The sequence below is a fragment of the Protobothrops mucrosquamatus genome, unplaced genomic scaffold, assembly GCF_001527695.2.
Source record: "Protobothrops mucrosquamatus isolate PMUCROS unplaced genomic scaffold, P.Mucros_1.0 scaffold_50, whole genome shotgun sequence".
Lineage (NCBI taxonomy): Eukaryota > Metazoa > Chordata > Lepidosauria > Squamata > Viperidae > Protobothrops > Protobothrops mucrosquamatus.
In genome coordinates, this window is record NW_015386126.1 from 290,098 (window position 1) to 310,050 (window position 19,953).

Sequence of the window (19,953 nt, forward strand, 5' to 3'; positions counted from 1 at the left end):
TTCACATGTAGGTTGGAGGATTTTCCTACATCACCAACAAGCACAGCGAAACAGGAATTTCTGTATGTCACGTTGTCTTTAAATGACTTTCAGACAGAATGTAGTATAGTTGAAGATGTATGTAGTATAGTTAAGATGCATTTTTTGTGTATAGTTAACTAGTTTTATTATGAAATATAACTGATAAAATTTGAATCAGCATATAGTAGAAGTTTTGAACCATGTGTTTACACTTTTTATTTATTGACAGAATGGGGCTTGGGATTCTTTTGGTGCCTTCTGGTTAGTGTTGATCTTGGTAACTGCCTGGCCAAGTCTCTGTAGTTTTCCTGGCAAGATTTCAGACGTGGTTTGCCATTGCCTCCTTCCTAAAGCGGCAAATGACTGATTGGCCCAAGGTCACCCAACTGGCTTTGTGCTTAAGGCAGGACTAGAACTCATGTTTCGCTGCTTTCTAGCCTGTTACTTTAATCACTACACCAAACTGACACTTTACAGAATAGTTCGGATATTTAAAGTAATTTTCTAAATTTGTAACTTTTTAATCTCACTCATTGGCATGATAAGAATATTAAGAATACTGACTTTATTCTATGAGAATAATAAAAGATTAGTTCTGACTTTGCATTGATTACAAAGACTCTCCTGATGTTATACTATAGATTGTTATATTAAATGCTGTTAAAGTGTTGCAGCAAAAATTGTTACACATCACAGAAATATTTGATATAAATTCCATCCCAAAAATGTGCATGGAATATCTCATCTAAAGGAGCTTTTCTGTATACAATGAAAGCATTTACTGTATATTTAAAATATTTTCATGCACACAGTCGTGTTCCTGATAGCACAGGTTCTAAACAGATGTTGTCATTGCATAGCCTGATACCTCTCCTACTGGAATGGCATGGGAGGAAATGGAGGTCTAATCCTAAATAATAATTGTGTGACAAGATCAGGACTTTTCTGCCACACCTGAATAAGCTGCATATGTTATTGAGCAGCTTTGACTATTAAATTATTTGGTTAATTATATGCTATCAAGTCCTCATTGACTCATAACAACATAAATTGATTTGCTCCATGATAGTCTATCCCTAATCTGGTCTTTCAGTTCTTCTAACAGTACACTCATCATCAGTTTAACTGAATTAATCCACCTCACTACTGGCATCATCTTTGCTTTCCTTCTATCTTCCCAGCATGAGAACCTTTTCTAGAATACTGAATTTTCACATTATGTGTCCAAAGTATGATAATTTGAGCCTTGTTATTTGTGCTTTATGAGAAATCGGGATTGATTTGCTTGATGGTCCATTTTTTTGTTTTCTTGGATGACTACTCTTTGCCATCTGGTTCTTCAAAGTCCAACTTTTGCTTCTATAGAACATTACTGGGAATACCATTGCTTGCACTATTCTGATATTTGTAGATATAGATACATTGTAATATCTTTTCCAAGGCCTTCATGGCTACCGTTCCAAATGCTAATTTATGACATATTATTCTTTTACTGTTAATGGTTGATCATAGAAGGCAGAAGATATCTTTATTATCAATTTTAAGACTGATTGTTCTGTTTTCATTAGTTTGGTCTTTATATTTATTTTTAATTTGATTTTTCTCACACTGCTTGGCTTTTATTATTAGACCTTGCAGATAGTCATCAATATAGCATGAGTTATTGATGTTTCTTCTTCCAAAACTATATTCATCTTCCAATCCAGATTGCCTTAATCTATATTCAGCACATAGATTAAATAATAATTATACACCCTTATCTCACTCTTTTGCCAACCTGGAGCCAGTCTGTTTTGCCATGTTCTGTCCAGACCAGGGGTGGACAATCAATTTTCCCAAGGGGCCACATGGGAAACTCGTACTGTTGTGGAGGGCCAAACCAAATAGGGCTGCTGCCACGAGCCAGATAGGGACAGTCAAAGGACCAGATGTGGCCTATGGGCCATAGAATGCCCAGGTCTGGTCAAGTCTGTAGCTTCCTTACCTGTATATAAGATCACAAAATCAAATACCTTCCTATAACCACTAAAAATAATTGTACTAATTAGGCTCAGTTGAACATTGGCCATAGACTGTTAATATTATTTGATCGTACAAAATAACTCACTAAGGCCACTAAACATATTTTAAAGGTTTTTGAAGAAGCTAAGCATGTATTTTCTTTTTAGAACTGTGGTGAAATGTAGTATTGCCAAATCGCAAGCTCTTTATAGTGCCCAAAGAGGAGTGAAAACAAACAATGCTGCCATCTTCAAAGTAGGTGCTATCAGCATCAACATTCCTCAGCATCCAGCTACTCTTCACAGCATGATGGTTCGCAGTTCTCATCAGCTTTCAAAACAAATATCGGATCTCATCAGACAACCATCTGCAGTGTAAGTATCTATTTGTTTATTTATTTAATAAGTTTACATTCCCTCGCCTAGAGGTGTTGCAATTGGTACAGTCATACATGGAAACCGTTTAGAATATATGTTAATTGTATGTCCCATTTCTATAAATAGTACACAACCTCCCAAAGAAGATATTGCAACTCCACTACCTGCAGAAAAAACACCTACAAGTGTAAATCAGACTCCTATTGAAACAAATGAATTTCCACAATTGCCAGAAGGTTTGGAAAAGAAGCCGATAGTTCTTAAATTCAGTGCCATGATTGATGGAATTGCTATTGGAGCCGCACTCTTGCCTTCATTGAAAGCAGAGTACAAAATGGGAAGAATGCGAAGTCATGGAATGACGGGTAATTAATTTTGTTATTATATGAAGCATCTTAAAGTAACAGTCATAATTCCACTCAACTAAAATTCTAGTACATGCCACTGAGATTTGAAGAGCTCCTTCAGTTGGACATTTCCATGATTTTTTCTGCATTTAACAAGGGATTTTGTCTCCTTGTTTCACACCTGATGGTAAACTTCTCTGAGGCTCCTCAATTCAGAATTCTAACACAGAATAATTGATAAGCAACTTCATGTATTTAAAACTAGTCAGTTACAGTAGTTCTTTGGATCCTTTTTCTCGTATTAGATTGACTATAAATTTTAAGGTGCAGAAATTGGAAAATATTGTTAAAACATTAAAAATTTGGATTGTGCAGCATTTTTAATTTGAAGGGAGAAGATGCTTCAGGGGTAAGAACATAGCATTTTTCAGCCACCCCTTGAAGTAGTTTTTGACTTTTTCCAGGATCAAGGGCTACCCTCTGTAATCCCCAAACTAGGTATGCATGCTGCAAGAGCTGGCAGACAAATGTAATGTTTATACCACTGTGTCTTGCATTGCACATTTTTCCTTTAAATTAAAGGGCTGCACAAACTTATTAAAAGTATTTTCACACTGAGTATATATCATCTATTTTTGCAGTGTGTTATCTTTAAATATATACTCACAAATCCAAAGCAGCTTTGCTTGTTTCCTAGATGGTCTGTTTGAAACTTGAAAAATTTGAAATGACTGTCACTAGACAAGATATTATTCACAGTATTTTGGATTAGAATAGCTCTTCTGAATTTTAGGGTAGCCCTCCCACAGGAATGTACAAAAATTAGATAGTTTTCATGCTGTGTTAATTTATAATGCAGCTGGGGTTTCTTGGTTTTATGGAAAAAGAATCCATGTGCATTTGGAAGTAGTTCACTGTCTGTACTTAGAAAGTAAACCAGGAGATGGGAAATTATTTCTATAATCGCTGTACCTATAAGAGATTATCACACTGAGCTTACATATTTTTTCTTCCCCAGGTGCACAGACAAGATTTACATTTGAACTCCCAAATCACAAGTTACGATTCACTTCCAAAGTGTCTGCCACTGATATGTCTACCATACCTCCTTCAGCTAGTCTCAACCTCCCTCCTGTGACAATGTCAGGCAAATATATTATGGAGGAACATGATACTTACTCAGATCAAATATGGAGTATAGATGAACTGCCAGCTAAACAGGGCTATTATGTCCAGGGAAACTATTTGCGTTGTGTGGCTGAGGTTTGTATTACATTTCCTTTACAGATAGTCCTTGACATACGCTCACAATTGAACCTAACATTTTTGTTGCTAAACAAGACATTTCTGAAGTGAATTTTGCCTTTCTTGCCATAGTTTTTAAGCGAATTTTGCCTTTCTTGCCATAGTTGTTAAGTGAATCATTGCAGTTGTTTAAATGAGTAACACAGTTATTAAGTGAACCTTTGCATTCTGATTGCCTTTACTTGTCAGAAGGTTGCAAAAAATGATATAAAAGGTCACATAACCCCAGGACATAAATATGAACCTGTTGCAGAGTCCCTGAATTTTGATCATGTGACCAAAGGGATGTTGCAGTGGTCATAAGTGAGTAAAATGGTCATAGCTCACTTCAGTGCCATTGTAACTTTGAACAGTCACTAAACAAACTGTTCCAAGTTGAGGACTGTATCTGTGCTATCTCATTTTTTTATTTTTATTTTATCATAAGATAAAATACAAATAAAAACAAAAGTCAAGAAAGAGGCAAAGAAAAACTTTGGAGGGACCTTGGAGTCCTAGTGGACAATCACTTGACTATGAGCCAGCAGTGTGCAGCAGCAGCCAAAAAAGCTAATACAATCCTGTTGCATAAACAGAGGCATAGAATCAAGATCACGCGAGATATTAGTACCGCTGTATAAAACCTTAGTAAGACCACACCTGGAATACTTCAGCCAATTTTGGTCACCATATCACAAAAAAGATGTTGAGAGTTTGGAAAAAATTCAGAGAAGAGCAACTAAGATGATTAAAGGCCTGAGACTAAAACGTACGAAGAACGGCTGCAGGACTTGGGTTTGGCTAGTGTAAAGAAAAGAAGAAATAGGGGTAACATGATATCAGTAATCCAGTATTTGAGGGGCTGCCACCAAGAAGAGGGGATCACGTTATTCACCAAAGCACCAGAGGGCAGGACAAGAAACAATGGTTGGAAACTGATCAAAGAGAGAAGCAATCTGGAATTAAGGAGAAACTTCCTGACAGTGAGAACAATTAACTAGTGGAACAGCTTGCCTCCATCACTGGAGATTTTTAAGAAGAGGCTAGACAGTCACTTATCTGAGATGGTATAGGTATAGGACCTGCTTGAGCAGGGGGCTGGACTAGAAGACCTCCAAGGTCCCTTCCAGCTCTATTGTATTCTAAAAAGAAAAGATGCAAAAGTAAAGAAAGAAGAACAAAAAGCAGTGATGTCCAGTACAGTATAGTACCTTTTCTTTTTGCTTTACATTTTTAATTAATTCAGACTATTTCTATAACAAAGTCAATTTAACCATCAAAACCTTCCATTTTGAAGTCCAGAAGCAGTTAGAATCTCAAAAATTTGCATATTTTTAATTTGACAAAAAATTTCTTTTATGTTGTATCCTCAAAATGGTTGATTCATAGTTTTCTCCTAGTATTTTGTAAGTACCCAGTTGTTATAGACAAATATTTGGTATACCCCAAATTGTATCTTTTGAGTCCTTTTTAGTCTAAGCATATAGTACCACCTGGTTGACCATATCTAGGCTGGTAAACTAAATATGGTTGAGTCTGATCAGTACTTCAGTTGGAGACTTTGAGAAAATACTATGCCCATAAATGAGATATGGATGTTTAAAAATAATTTCCTCGTAGATAACAGTGTCAAATCACTCCTATATGTCTGCAAATAAAATTAAATAGTCTCAAAATTTCCCTTTTTCAACATCCAACATAATTCTTAATTTGAATTATTTAACAAAGTCATAATTACATTTCATGAATTAATATTTAAAACATGATCTTCTTTCTCCTAGGTGGGGTCCTTTGAGCATAACCTTTCAACAGATCTTTTGAACCATTTGGTTTTTGTGCAGAAAGTATTTATGAAAGAAGTCAATGAAGTAATACAGAAAGTCTCAGGTAGTCTAATGGCTTTAAACTTTTATTAAGCAACTTGATGGACTGACAGGAATGTTTCTTAGGCTATATTAAGCACAAATAAACTATTGTTTTAGTACTTTATAAATTGGACAGATAAAAACAAGTACTGAATGTATACCCCTTTAATGGAAATATTTTTTAAAGATCATGTAGTATTTGATGAGACCAATGAAATTAAAATTATTCTGGAATAGAATATAATTCCATAAAGGCCAGAATTAAGACTTATGACTTCTTGAATTTATTAATTTTTAAATCTCAGGTGTTTAATGTACTGCAGATGAACTGTGCATTTTTATTTTTCCATTTAGAAAAGAATATTGATTTTAATGCTGTTTGTTCCTAAATAAATGTATGAAGGATTGCAGTTATAATAGATCCATTCAGTTCTATTAAATTGAGTGTCATTTTATAAAGCTTTATGTGGACTAACTTAACAAATGTGAATAATTACTGCAAAAACAGCAATATATAATAAACCATTACATTTATTTTATAAATCAAACAAATAGTATTCAGAAAGCTGAGCATATTTTAGGGTAAGCAGCCAAACACTAACATTGCATAATCTGGGCTTCAACTATCAAAATAATATCTCCTTATTTTTGGTTCTAAATAATTACATTTGGGATGATTTTTCATTATAACCTTATGTTGTTTTGAAGATTATGGAATTTCTTCATTTCAGAAAATAAATTTATTTTAGGAGCAGACTTACTTGGCCTTTTATTCTATTTCTAAAGAGAAATCAGACTTTATAGCTGGGCTGGAATAGGATGTCAAATTTTATTCTTATGATCAGAAATAAAGGTGCATTAGGCATAATATAAATATTTACCCACACCACCATGCAGCTCATTGAAGGTTTTTTTTTAAATAATTGCATATAATTGTGTAGTTTGGCTTTTAAATATGATATCAAATATTTTTAATAACAAGATACAAACATTATGTGTACAATTGTCTAATTATATTTGTAGGAGGCGAACAACCTATTCCTCTTTGGAATGAACATGATGGAACAAGTGATGGAGAAAAACCAAAAATTCTCCTTTATTCTTTGAGTCTTCAATTTAAGGTATTTTTATTCTATTTGAATCTGGAGATTTATTTAGGTGTATTCCAACTGGGCCAAAGATAATTTTTAAAATCAAATTAACTATAGAATGAATTATATATGTGTGTGCAGGTGGGAATGTTATTTTATAAATGCCATTCAGTATCTCAAGTAGTTCCAACATCTTTGTAACTCAGGAACCAAGCCCATTTTACCTTTTACCTTTTCTTTACTAGGGAATCCAGGTAACAGCTACAACACCATCAATGTGGGCTGTACGCTTTGAAACAGGATTGATAGAACTGGAGCTTTCAAATAGAATACAAGCCAAAGCTATGCCTGGTGGCACCAGTTATTTGAAGCTTTTTGGTAAATGCCAAGTGGATTTAAATTTGGCTTTAGGACAGATTATTAAACATCAGGTTAGTGCTTACTATTAGTTTCTGTAATTACTGTTTCATAACCAATTGTGATATACTCTTCCCCCTCCCAAAGGTTTTTAAAAAAACATTAAAGCAGAGGGTGTCCAACCTTGGCAACGTTAAGACTTGTAGACTTTAATTCCCAGAATTCCCCAGACAGCTGGTTATGGAATTCTGGGAATTAAAGTCCACAAGTTTTAAAGTTGCCAAGGTTGGACACTTAAGTATTTAAGGCTCAGTCCAAAGAATTTATGTGAGAGGTAGAAAAGACTGTTTTTGTTTCAGGTCTTGAAACTGATTTCCACATAATATTAAACAAGTCTCCAATTCTTTAAAGAAAGAAATACAGGTTAACTCATAGATGTAATGTGTTTGTGAGGGGGACTCAAAATCCATGTACAGTGCATTCAGAAAGTATTCAGACCCCTTCACTTTTGTCAAATTTGTTGTGCTGTAGCCTGATTCTACAGTTGAAATTCATTATCATATTGGTATAAGTATTCAGAGCCTTCACTCAGTACTTTGTTGAAGCACCTTTGGCAGCAATTACAGCCTTGACTCTTTTTGGATATGACGTGACAAGCTTTGCACAACTGGATTGGGGGATTTTCTGCCATTCATCCTCTCAAGCTCAGTCAGGTCGGATGGTGACTGTCGGTGGACAGCCATTTTCAGATCCCTCCAAAGATGTTCAATATATGCTCAGTTTGACCGAGCGACCAGCTCTTGGAAGAGTCTTGGTTGTGCCAAACTTCTTCTATTTGAGAATTATGGAGACCACTGTGCTCTTAGGAAACTTCAGTGCAGCAGAAATTTTATTGTAGCCTTCCCCAGATCTGTGCCTTGCAATAATCTTGTCTCTAAGCTCTGCAGACAATTACTTTGATCTCATGGCTTTTGCTTTGCTACATTGCATTGTCAGCTGTGAGGCCTTCTACAGAGAGGTGTGTGCCCTTAAAAATCATGTCCAATCAATTTAATTTATCACAAGTCAACTCCAATCAAGGTGCAGGAACATGCCAGCAACGATCAAGAGAAATGGGAGGCACCTGAGCTGAATTTCAAGTGTTGTTGCAAGAGGCATGAATACTTATGCCAATATGATATTTCAGTTTTTTTCTTTTTAATAAATTTACAGACATTTCTAAAATTCTGTTTTCATTTTGTCATTATGTAGTACTGAGGAAAAAATGAATTTCAACAACTGTAGAATCAGGCTGCAGCATAACAAAATTGACAAAAGTGAAGGGGGTTTGAATATTTTCTGAATGCACTGTAAGTGTATAACAGACTGCCCTACGCTCTTCCCTTTTACTATTATATGTTTCTCTGTAAGATCTGACAAAGCTAAAGCACTTCGTATTTCCTTCATCTGATGGGATTTATAAAGTGTACATCAAAGCATTCCTGCCATTTGAAATTAGATTTCCTTAAAGATTTGAGCCACTCTGATCCTAGAAATTTGGATTTGATCTTAAAGGCATAACTCTTCCCCTAAATTTTGGGATAGAATGTGTCATGCCCATTGGGTTTGGCTTGGCTATGGCATGTCTCTCTCTTGTTATGTACAATTTCATGTTATTTTTTTCTTTGGGGCGTATAATATGGTTTGTAACTATACACACTGTCTATATAAAATGACTTACAAGTCTAAATTATTCTTAATTTAGATTTATACATTCAGTTATAAATTATAAATGTAACTGTTAATATCAGGTTTAGTTTTGCTATGTTCTAACATGAAATATGTTTTGAATATATAAAGGTATATGAAGAAGCTGGCTCCGACTTCCATCAAGTTGCTTACTTTAAAACTAGAATTGGATTAAGAAATGCCCTTAGAGAAGAAATCAATGGTTCGTCAGACCGAGAAGCTGTGCTTATTACTCTGAATAGGCCAATAGTTTTTGCTCAGCCTGTGGCCTTTGACAGAGGTACTAATGGGACTGAATCTCTTTTTATTTTATAAAAATAAAATAAAGGTAGACGTACCGGTAGATTTATTATCCATGGCTTTGATTATTCCCAATTTATAACTATAGACTTGAACATGTCTATGGTAAATGGCTTTGCACATTCTCAAATGTTGTCATGCAGTTCTAATATGTTCGTCATTTTGCCCAGAAACAGAAGCACACCTCTGGTTTCTCTCCGATCCAGCCCCATTTCTCAGCAATTCTGATAAACACCATTTCTTATGGTCGAAATAAGGGGATTAGCAAAACTATGAGCAGATGCAGTTTGATCAGCTTACAGGGAATCATCAACATTTCCCCACTCTTTCTAGTCCTCTGGATCAAAAGAACACTGGAAAACTAGATTTTGCCACCAAAACATAGTATATAAAAAGGCTTCATTTGAAAGTTAAGCACTTTTTGAAAATCCTGTGGTATAATTTGTAATAAATATAAGTAATGAAATCTTTGAGGTTTGTTTCATTATTTGCTGCAAGGACTGAAAGAAGGAAAAGTCCTGATCACTATATAGTTATCCCATTCATTGTATTTTGAATGATTTCCTCAATCATTTTCCAAGACTCTAGGAATGAACTCCCCAATTTCCCTAGACACAAAAGTCTTGTTAACCACAGTGTTGTCACATCTGTTTGCATGCTAGAAAGAACCTCCCATCAGCAGTGAGGCCTACTGTATACACAATGACATGACTGTATGGAAAGGATTCCGTTAATTTACATTAAAAACCCAGTTGTAGGAATTTTGCAACTTTGATTTGCTATAACATTTATTTACTTTGTCGTAGAACAGGATTTAGAAAGATTGATATCCTAAGGTTGTGTAGTGTGTTGGATTCAATTTCTAAAAGGTGCTTTAGAACTTAAAGGATCTGTTTCCATTATTGCATGATTATATTGGAAACTTCTGTGTGGTACCTATTTTTGGATTTTTGGAAAAAACACAACTCCTTTAATAGGTCATGGAGAGATGGTATATTTGTGCTTCTACCTGTTCCACAGTAAAATTCTTTCGGGGAGCAGAAACTGTTTATTTTTTTAAAAAAATCTAGAATCTTTGATCAAGAGTCAAAGGTCTAGCAATAGAAGATCGGCTTTTTCTGCCTTAAGTTTTTTATGGGACACATGAAGTACCCCTTTCCAGACTACCTAGTCTTAGTCGCATCAAAGCAAGTATGTTCCTATAGATTTTCTACCTTCTATTATATATATTATATATTATAAATATTATACTATTTTTCTTTCTATTTACTTCCTGCAACTTCAATTTTTTTCTTTTTATTCTTTTATTTGCAAATTTGTATTAATTTTTATTGGTATAAATTATATTTTTAATAAAATTTCTATAAAGAAAGAATAATTATAAAAACATAAATTAACATTCTGTAATATTTCCTTTTAAAAATAGTGAAAAATATATTTATTTGTTTACAAAGCTGTGCTATTTTGGCTGAATTACAAAGCTGCTTATGATAACTGGAATGAACAGAGAATGGCCTTGAATAAAGATGTTCATAGAGCTACAAAGGAAATTGTCGATATGTTACCAGGAATACAGCAGACATCTGCTCAAGCTTTTGGAACCCTTTTCCTCCAACTAACAGTTAATGACTTGGGAATATGTCTGCCAATTACAAATACACCACAGGTAATACTAAAGACAATTTTAGAACACCTATTTGAGTTGTTACTTCTTTTCAAATTAACAATTCTTAAAATTCTTGATCTTTTATTATTGCAGCAGCAAAGTACTTTGAAAAATTAAAAAAATAAAAACAAATAAATTACCTTGTAGCTAACAATTTGAAATAGTACTATAAAATGAATGTCCTGTTGGAGATCTTTTTAACTTCTTTGCTACTTACCAGAATGAAACTGTTATTTGAAAGCTAATGGAATTATTGTTTAAAATAAAGTGCAAAGGTTAAACATTTTTTAAAAAGCATATTTAGATTCTGTGATAAAATCTTCACAGGTTTGAAAATAATTCTTACTATTAATCTTTTGAACTTTGCATATAACTTGAATCTTTTCTATGTGACATGCATTACACACATACATGTATATATGTAGAAAAATGAATATACATAGCTAACATACTTTTGAATATTTATGGTAGTTTCCAATTTTCCAAATTTTTTGTTTCTTCTTAAATTGCATTGCTTATGACAAGTTTGATATAAATGTTTCATGTTCTTTTTCCTTATGTTTAATATAATGTAATTAAATCTTAATAGTGAAATGCTTACATATACCTCTTATTTTAGAATTAAAACTGTATTATATAGATTTGTGCTATTGTTTAACTATTATTTAAATCCCAATATTTTAAAAATACTTCTTAAAGCATGTTTATTTTTGACATGCTCATTGATAAAGAAGTATTTTTGTTCTAAGGGCAAGTTGTTAATTGAAAACCATTTATTTTAGAGTAATTCTAAATATGGTGTCTATAATGAAAAAAAGAGACTATAGGGATTGGGAAGAGAATTCTTAACTGTGAATACAATATTGAATTTTGATATTGAAATAAACAAATTTTACTGCTATAGTTATCTTTTCTTACTGCAGACAACCCACACAACTGACCTGGACACTGGTTCTGCATTAGTCTTGACAATTGAAAGCACTTTAATTACTGCCTGCTCTTCAGAATCCCTGGTCAGCAAAGGTCATTTTAAAAACTTCTGTATCCGCTTTGCTGATGGCTTTGAAACCAGCTGGGATGATTGGAAGCCAGAAATACGAGGAGAACTTGTGATGAATGCTTGTAAGCATTTTTCTTAGTAACTTGACTTTTTAGAACTTAAACATATATTCTAGGCTACAGTTTAAAGAGTTCACATGAATTTCATAATATAGCATCACAGAAAAATAGGTCTTTGTAAATAACTACAAAACTGGAAATTTCAATAAGAATTTGCCAAGCATTATATTTCTGCAAATCAATGGCTTATAAGTTTGAGAAGTACAATACATTTAATTCAAATTTAGTTTAAATGATTATTCGCATATAATTTAAAACAAAACTTTGGTATACTGGTATCTCAATTATATTCTTCATTCTTTAGGTGTAGTACCAGATGCTTGTACATATATAATTTAAAACAAACCTTTGGTATACTGGTATGTCCATTATGTTCTATATTCTTCATTCTTTAGGTGTTGTACCAGATGGCACCTATGAAGTGTGTTCAAGGACAACTGGGCAAGCAGCTGCAGGTAAGATTTACTCTAAATTTGCTTCTATATTGGCAGAATTTTACAAATGTTGTCTTACTATTCTTTTTCAAATCAACCTTGATAATGATGAACAAGTATATTTTTCTAGCATGTACTATCCTATCTCACTGTTTAAATTAAGAGAATTACATTCAACAACAACAAACGTATTGCCAGATTTCACACCAGGGTTTGGTAGTAAATTTTAGCTCTCCAGACATTTAATCATTTTGACAGCAGAAAACTCTCACATCTGAAGTTTTATTGCAAGCAAGAGTGAAGCTTGAAAGACTTGTTTGCCCAACACGATGCAAAGAAATTGGAGCCTTTATATACACCCATACTTCAGAATTTAAACTTCAATTTTTACTCATAACTTTACAAGTTAACAGATATTCAGTTGGTCTCTGGGTGGCCTGGAGTCAACAAGTACATAATGCTTCCCTATAGCCTGGGATCCCCAGTTTCTGTCTTGTCAGTCTCAGTCTTACTTTTTTGATTCTTAATAGTAAGTAATATATAATTTTAACAAATGATTCTGGACACTATAGAATATCATGGCACATTTTAGCATAATTTCTGTTCATCATATGAGAATGGTGTATTATAGAGATATGAGGTCAACTTTAAGAAGAGATTATTACATTTGCTTAATTCTCTATTTGAAGGATCTTGTAGGTCCATCCTTTTCTTTATGGTTTTTCTTTCCTGTGTATTAGCAAAAAAAGAGTTCAAACCATTCTTTGTGGTTTGGTTTAAAAATTGTTCATATATTTCTTAGCATATCTGGTACGTAAGATAAAGATTGTCTTAAAAGGATTTATGCAACACCCTATCTTAGTTTTGCATGCTCCAGTTTTTAATTTTTGAAAATCATAATCCTGATACATTTCTCCATTTTCTGTTGAAACAGAGAGTAACAGTGCTGGAACATGGACTCTTAATGTGCTGTGGAAGATGTGTGGCATTGATGTACACATGGATCCTAACATTGGGAAAAGATTAAATGCTTTAGGAAATACTCTCACAACTTTGACAGGGGAAGAAGATTTAGATGACATTGCTGATTTGAACTCTGTTAATATAGCTGACCTATCTGATGAAGATGAAATTGATACAATGTCCCCCACTGTTAGCATGGTCAGTGAATTAATCATCCATTCATTCATTTATTACGTTAACAATAAAAACAAGTAATATATTATGCAACTCAGCAATAGTGCATAATTATGCAAACTTTAGGCTGTCATACCCTTTTCTATACGTGTTATCACAGAATAGTGTTAATCACTAAAGTGCTAGTTATATTTAGCAGAGCTGAAGTTTTATTTGTTAACTAAAAAACAAAGAACTTGGTTTCTTGCTGGTAACTTACATTATCCAAATAGAATTCTTACATTTTTGTGTAATAACTTTGCAAATACCATTCACAAACCTTTGGAAATTGTTACTAGCTTCAAAATACGAAGTGATATTTAAGGAAAACAAATCTAAAGTACCCTGGATTTCCAGAACTAGATTTGCAGTAGTTATCTGGTGAAAGATAAACATTGTGAATTCATAGTTAGTTGACATTAGCTCAGTTTGCTTATCCAGGATAGTATAAATTCAAATTAATTGACCATTTTGAATTATGACAAATAGTAGCTCTGATCACAAAATAGGAGATGGAAAGCAAGTCACACTGACAGCATGAAGTTAGGAAATAGATAGTAGCCTATTTAGGCGATACCTGAATACAATCTAATGAGGATGTTTGAAATAATAGTACAGGCAGAGAAGGGGCAGACAATAAGAAAAATGGAAGTTTCATTTCCTGAAGTATTAATCTTGCTATTTATTATCATCTAGAGATCAGATGGTGGTTCTTTATATGGAGACATATGCAAGCTCACTTTGGGGCAGCGGATTGTAAATCACCTCTTGGGTTTGAGCCCCAAAAGTCAACGTTACTCTGTTCCTGTAGAATATCTGGTGGGATCAGCATCAAGTTATACGACTTATTCTAACAGTGCACACTTACAAGTGGGCAGGTCTTGCTCATGGGGACATGTATGTAGTATGTGTAGTATCTCTTTAAACAAATGCTGAATATATGGGTATTGGCAAATCAAAAATCAGCTGGCTTCTTAGTCTGATTCTGCATGCTATTTTGATTGGTGGTGCTAAACCTCTTCTGTCTTCATTTTCGTCATTAAAACTGCTTGTGGGCAATGAAATAAATGCTTCCTTTATTTTTTAAATAGGAGAATGCTGACCATCGGAGGCAAGGACCCTCTAATAATCAAACTGGAGAACAAAGAGGAAGAAAGTATGTGAAGCGCTTAGTAGATATCAGGGAGTTGAATGAACAGGCTAAAGTAATTGATGACTTAAGGTAAGTATGCTGTTTCCAAACAACTTTTTACAATCAGAATAAATCATTGTTTATCTTTATTTTACAAAGATTTAATTAAGAGACTCTCAATTTGTGGGTCAACCCCCCCCCCCAGCAGTTTTAAACTGAGGAGTTACATTTTTTTGGTAAAGCTAATCAGAGTTCAATAGGCAAGTAGGAATGGTGTGAAAACTGACTCCCATTTTGCCTGCATGAACTCTGGGCAAGTCTTAACAATGTGCCAACTTTACCTGTGTAAGAAGTGAGAGGAATGTCAAAACCTGCTCCTGCTTTGCCCACATAAGCCTACAGTGAAGTGACCCTAGAAAAGTGTGAACACGCTGTCAAAATTTGCTAGACTCTTTGTTCCACATTTGCCTGTGCAAATCCCAATCATTTTTGTGAGTAGCTAATTCCGTGGGATGCACAAGGGTCCTAATATAAATGACAGTTTCCCACTAGTTGTTAGTGAGTTTCAATGTGGTGTATAGTAGTATAATTTTTATTGGAGTGCCTATGGAAGTGCACATTAATGAATTTTTTGTTAATTTTTTCTTATTTCTAGCTTTTCAAAAAGCAAGATTTTGATTAGGGGGAAAAATATCTAAAAATCAGTCTCTATGTATTACTGATAAAATAAGCTTAAGACAGTTAAGATATAAATTCTGTGCATTTTAGAATGTAATGTATTTAGCTGTTGCCCAACATTAATTCTAGTGAACTTTTAGATATATTATTGAGGGCTTGGGGTTTTTTCCCCCAGAGATTGTTGCTCAATTTAAGAACTTGTGTTTTAATTAGTGGTGCCTGACAGAATTCTTTTTTCAATTTATACCCTCTGCTAAAAATTACAGGTCATTATAAATCCCTTAATCTACTTTGGCAAATATATTTTGCCAATATATTTCATGGCTATCAAGTTACCCAAAGTGCTTTGCATAATTGTTTTTTTTTATGGCCACTGTGCAAGACAGGGGTGTCACAGTTGCAGCGTCACACGATGTGTCGCGATGTATCGTGACTTTTTTGCCATTGCCGGCAAAGGAATGGCTGCAGTTTTGTTATGATGCATCTGGCCGACGGGCTGGCAGTTTGACACCCCTGGTGCAAGAGAAAGAGAAGACCTCTGCAAATAAGCCATCATTCTTAATAAATACTCTTGAATGATTGATTGCGGGATTTTATTTATCAATCTTGTCTTTAGGAAACTGGGTGCAAGTGAAGGAACAATAAATCAAGAAATTCAACGATACCAACAATTGGAGTCAGTAGCTGTCAATGACATTCGCCGAGATGTCCGTAAAAAGCTACGGAGGTCAAGTATGAGGGTGAGCAATTTTTAAGTTCCTTTTCAGTCATATCAGTTCTGTTTTCATATTATTAAAAATAGATAGAACATAGTCACATATGCCAAAAACAAGCTTTATGGGCCCTTAATTTTTTTTTTTTTTTTTTTTTTAGATATTGGTGGGACATCATTCAGTACAGAGATTTTTTTAAAAACAAAGTTACTTTTAAATCCACTTCCATCTAGCTTGAAGTAATCTCCTTCTCCATTAATTCTCCATCAACCTTCCTAACATTCTCTAAAGGCTTTTCAAAGATAGCAAAATATTTCAAGGCAAGAAGAAAAAAGTTAATTCTATCTATTGTTGTCTGCTTGTACAGTGTTTTGTTTTCAGCTCCCAAGTCTCTAACAAGTTTACAGTATATACTATTCCTATAACTGCTCAGGGCTTTATATTGGGTTCATAGAAATCCCAATGGTATTTAAGTCTGCTTATTTCTGGATTGCAACTATTTAGTCTTGTGCAATCCTTTTTGTGTGACTCTTAATGTTTTGTTTGCCAAATTTTTGAACTATGCAAGAATGTCAGATTAAAATGTGAGAATAATATGCTTTGTATATCTCAGGCAGCATCTTTGAAAGATAAATGGGGCTTAGGTTATAAGCCCAGCTATAGTCGATCTAAAGGCATTTCAGCTTCAGGAAGACCACCTCTGAAGAGAATGGACAGAACAAGGTAAGATGGGATAAGTGGTTTTTTTACACCAGAAATATGTTTTGATTTCTGAGTATATGCAATGGGAAAACTTATAAAATAGTTGTTATGAAGACTGTGGCCAGTCATAAGTCATCTATTGCGAGAAAGTAAGCTACATGCAAGATATTTTATATCATCCCATTAAACCCTTGTGAGCCTAAAGGCCTTCATAGAAATAATTATGAATCTTTCTTTTGCAGCATATCCTGTTTAATTATTCCTGTTTAATGTTTTTTATGTAATTCAATTTGTTAAAAAATGAGGATTCTTAAATCCCATTGGAGGTACTGTACTTCCCTTGGCTATCACTTTGCCAGCTCTAGAGATACAGTGATTTCAAATATATGCTAATATATGAAAAGAGTCACATCCTTTAAATCCCATGCTTTCTTTTTAGTTTTTTTTTTTTTTAAATATTTGAATAGTTGCTTAAAGTATGTTCAGGTTTACGTGTATTTAATTTTCCCCATTAGTATGACAACAACTATAACTGAGAAATGGGGAGCTTTGGGGGAGGGAGGAATCATATTTTGCCTTCTTCCTTCAATGGAAATTGTTGAAAGCTAAATAATTCCTAACTGCATAATACCATTTCTTCATCTGCACAGCTTCTTCCTAAATTGTACAGGTAGTCCTCAACCTACGACCACAATGGAGCCCAAATTTATGTTGATAGTGAGACATTTGTTAAGTGAGTTTTGCCACATTTTACGACCTTTCTTGCAGCAGTTGTTAAGTGAATCGTCGCATTCAATAAGTTAGCAGCATGGTTGTTAAGTGAATCTAGCTTCCCCATTGATTTTGCTTAGCAGAAGGTCACAAGAAGTAATCACATGACCTTGGGACAGAGCAGCAATCATAAATTTGAACCAGTTGCCAAGCATCTGAATTCTGATCACATGACTGTGGGGATGCTGCAAAGTTTGTAACTGAAAAAGGGACATAAGTCACTTTTTTCAATGCCGTTGTAACTTTGGTCACTAAATGAACTGTTGTAAGTCGAGGACTATCTGTATTTTGGAATCCTAACAATGTTTAATGACTATATTCGTAAAATGCAAGTGCTTTACTCAGCTTTTTGTTTATATGGTTTGTAACTGCTCAAATAAATTTTACTGCAGTAGATCTTATAGTCCTTTAATTTTCATACATTTGTAATTTTTCATATTAAAATGAAATGCATTTTGCATGCAATTAAAGTATGAAACATATTTAAATTTGCTAGCATCTATTTAGTGTTTTTTGTTTCAAGTTATCACTTTTACATTGGAAAACTGTTCCAAAATAATATTTTAAATGCTGATTTTTAAATTTGGAAGTAATTGGTAATTATAATGTATATGATTATTTGCAAATATCATAATTCCTTGTTACTGTAATTTTGTTGTACAAGGCTTGGGGAAAGTGAAGAAGTTCCAGAAATTTGTGTTGATGGGCCATCTGCTGGGTCCAGAGTAATTTTCAACCTACAAGATATGGTAAGACAATTTCTAAGTTGTTCACTGAATGCTTTGGGTAAACTTGCATTATGAACTAAGAGGTAATTTCCTTTTATTTGTGCCAGTGTCATATATTTACACACACAAAACACACACGCACAAACACGGATTGTAGAATTGGAAGATGCCTCTAGAACATCTACTCTTAAACCCCTGCTTGATTCATAATCTGCTAAAGCATTTTTGGCAAATGTGTATCTGTCTGTTTGAAAATCTATAGTGAAACCCAACATACTATTTAATGAAGCAGCCTACTCCACTAAGTGAGCCTTTTTACTGTCAGGTAATTCATTTCAATATCTAATCTGAATCTTCTTCCCTCTAGTTTAAACTCATTAATTGTAGTCCATCCCTCATGTTAATGGACAGCAAACCTACTCCTGTGCAACAACCCTTTAGCTATATGAAAACTGCTGTCCTATCCTGTGTTAGCCTTCTGCTTTGCAGGCTAAACATGCCTTCATAGGACTTGGTTTACCATCCCTTCACTATGTCGTAGCCTTTGCTGTAATTTCACTTGAATTCATCAATCTTTGTCAGATGTAAGTGTGATCTATCAGAATCTTTGGATTGCTTGCCACATTTACTATTTCTGAGCCAGAACTGACCCATCCTGCACTTGTGCCTTTCTAGTCACTTTTTAAATGTTAGCTGCTGCAAATTTGATATTCTTGGATTAAAGAATTGATAGGAATACCCAGTTCCTTAATCTAGGTCTTTAATAAAAAATATTGAAACAGCAGAGCCCAGGGTTATATACCGTGTTGTTTTAATAATTTCTCTTTTTCGTTTTTAATTAAGTTGAATGGAACAGTTTTGGGGATTGCACAACAATCCAGCTATCCAAGGGAAGGGTATTTTCAGGTATTTGTAAAATCAACAGGTATACTAATTAACTGCATGGAAATCTGCTTCATTGATCATATTCTGCCAGCTAAGCAGAGCACATTATAATACATTAGGTCACAATTGGCAGTATTATAGTAATTCAGTATTTCTTGTTATTTTGGAGTGAGAGTATTCATCAATGTACCGAGGGACTACCCCTTGGTACATTGATAAATATTCTCATTCCAAAACTATTTTTAACAGTTTTTGAATGATAAAACTTTTACATCAGAAACAGTTAACTTGCACAATAGAAGCTAATTGGAACCTTGCAAAATAATAAAAAAAATAGTATACTACTGGCAAATCATTTTGGTTGATACAACCACTGATATTTCAATAGCAGCTATTACTTTATATTTTCTAACTGATTTGTCCAAGAATATAAATATAACAAAAAGAGTATTACTGAAATTAATTGCTTCCAATTACGAAATTAATTTTAAAATATTTAGATTAAATTCAGATATAATCAGTTGACACCACATTAAGGCACTGTTAATTGTTGTTATATTCCCTACTCTACTATATTT

At 33.9% G+C, this 19,953-nt stretch overlaps 1 protein-coding gene across 1 annotated transcript in view; it reads left to right on the forward strand.

The window, feature by feature from the left end:
* The window catches only part of KIAA1109 (KIAA1109 ortholog), a gene marked incomplete at its 5' end in the record, with an annotated part of 73,074 nt that overhangs the window by 25,137 nt on the left and 27,984 nt on the right, over positions 1–19,953 (forward strand). The window contains 17 exon segments of the mRNA XM_029283224.1: positions 12–62; positions 2,190–2,396; positions 2,526–2,764; positions 3,765–4,009; positions 5,812–5,917; positions 6,919–7,016; positions 7,232–7,417; positions 9,183–9,351; positions 10,826–11,037; positions 11,961–12,159; positions 12,552–12,611; positions 13,525–13,751; positions 14,463–14,663; positions 14,858–14,988; positions 16,193–16,316; positions 16,903–17,012; positions 18,427–18,511. Coding sequence (XP_029139057.1) covers positions 12–62; positions 2,190–2,396; positions 2,526–2,764; positions 3,765–4,009; positions 5,812–5,917; positions 6,919–7,016; positions 7,232–7,417; positions 9,183–9,351; positions 10,826–11,037; positions 11,961–12,159; positions 12,552–12,611; positions 13,525–13,751; positions 14,463–14,663; positions 14,858–14,988; positions 16,193–16,316; positions 16,903–17,012; positions 18,427–18,511 — 2,650 coding nt within the window.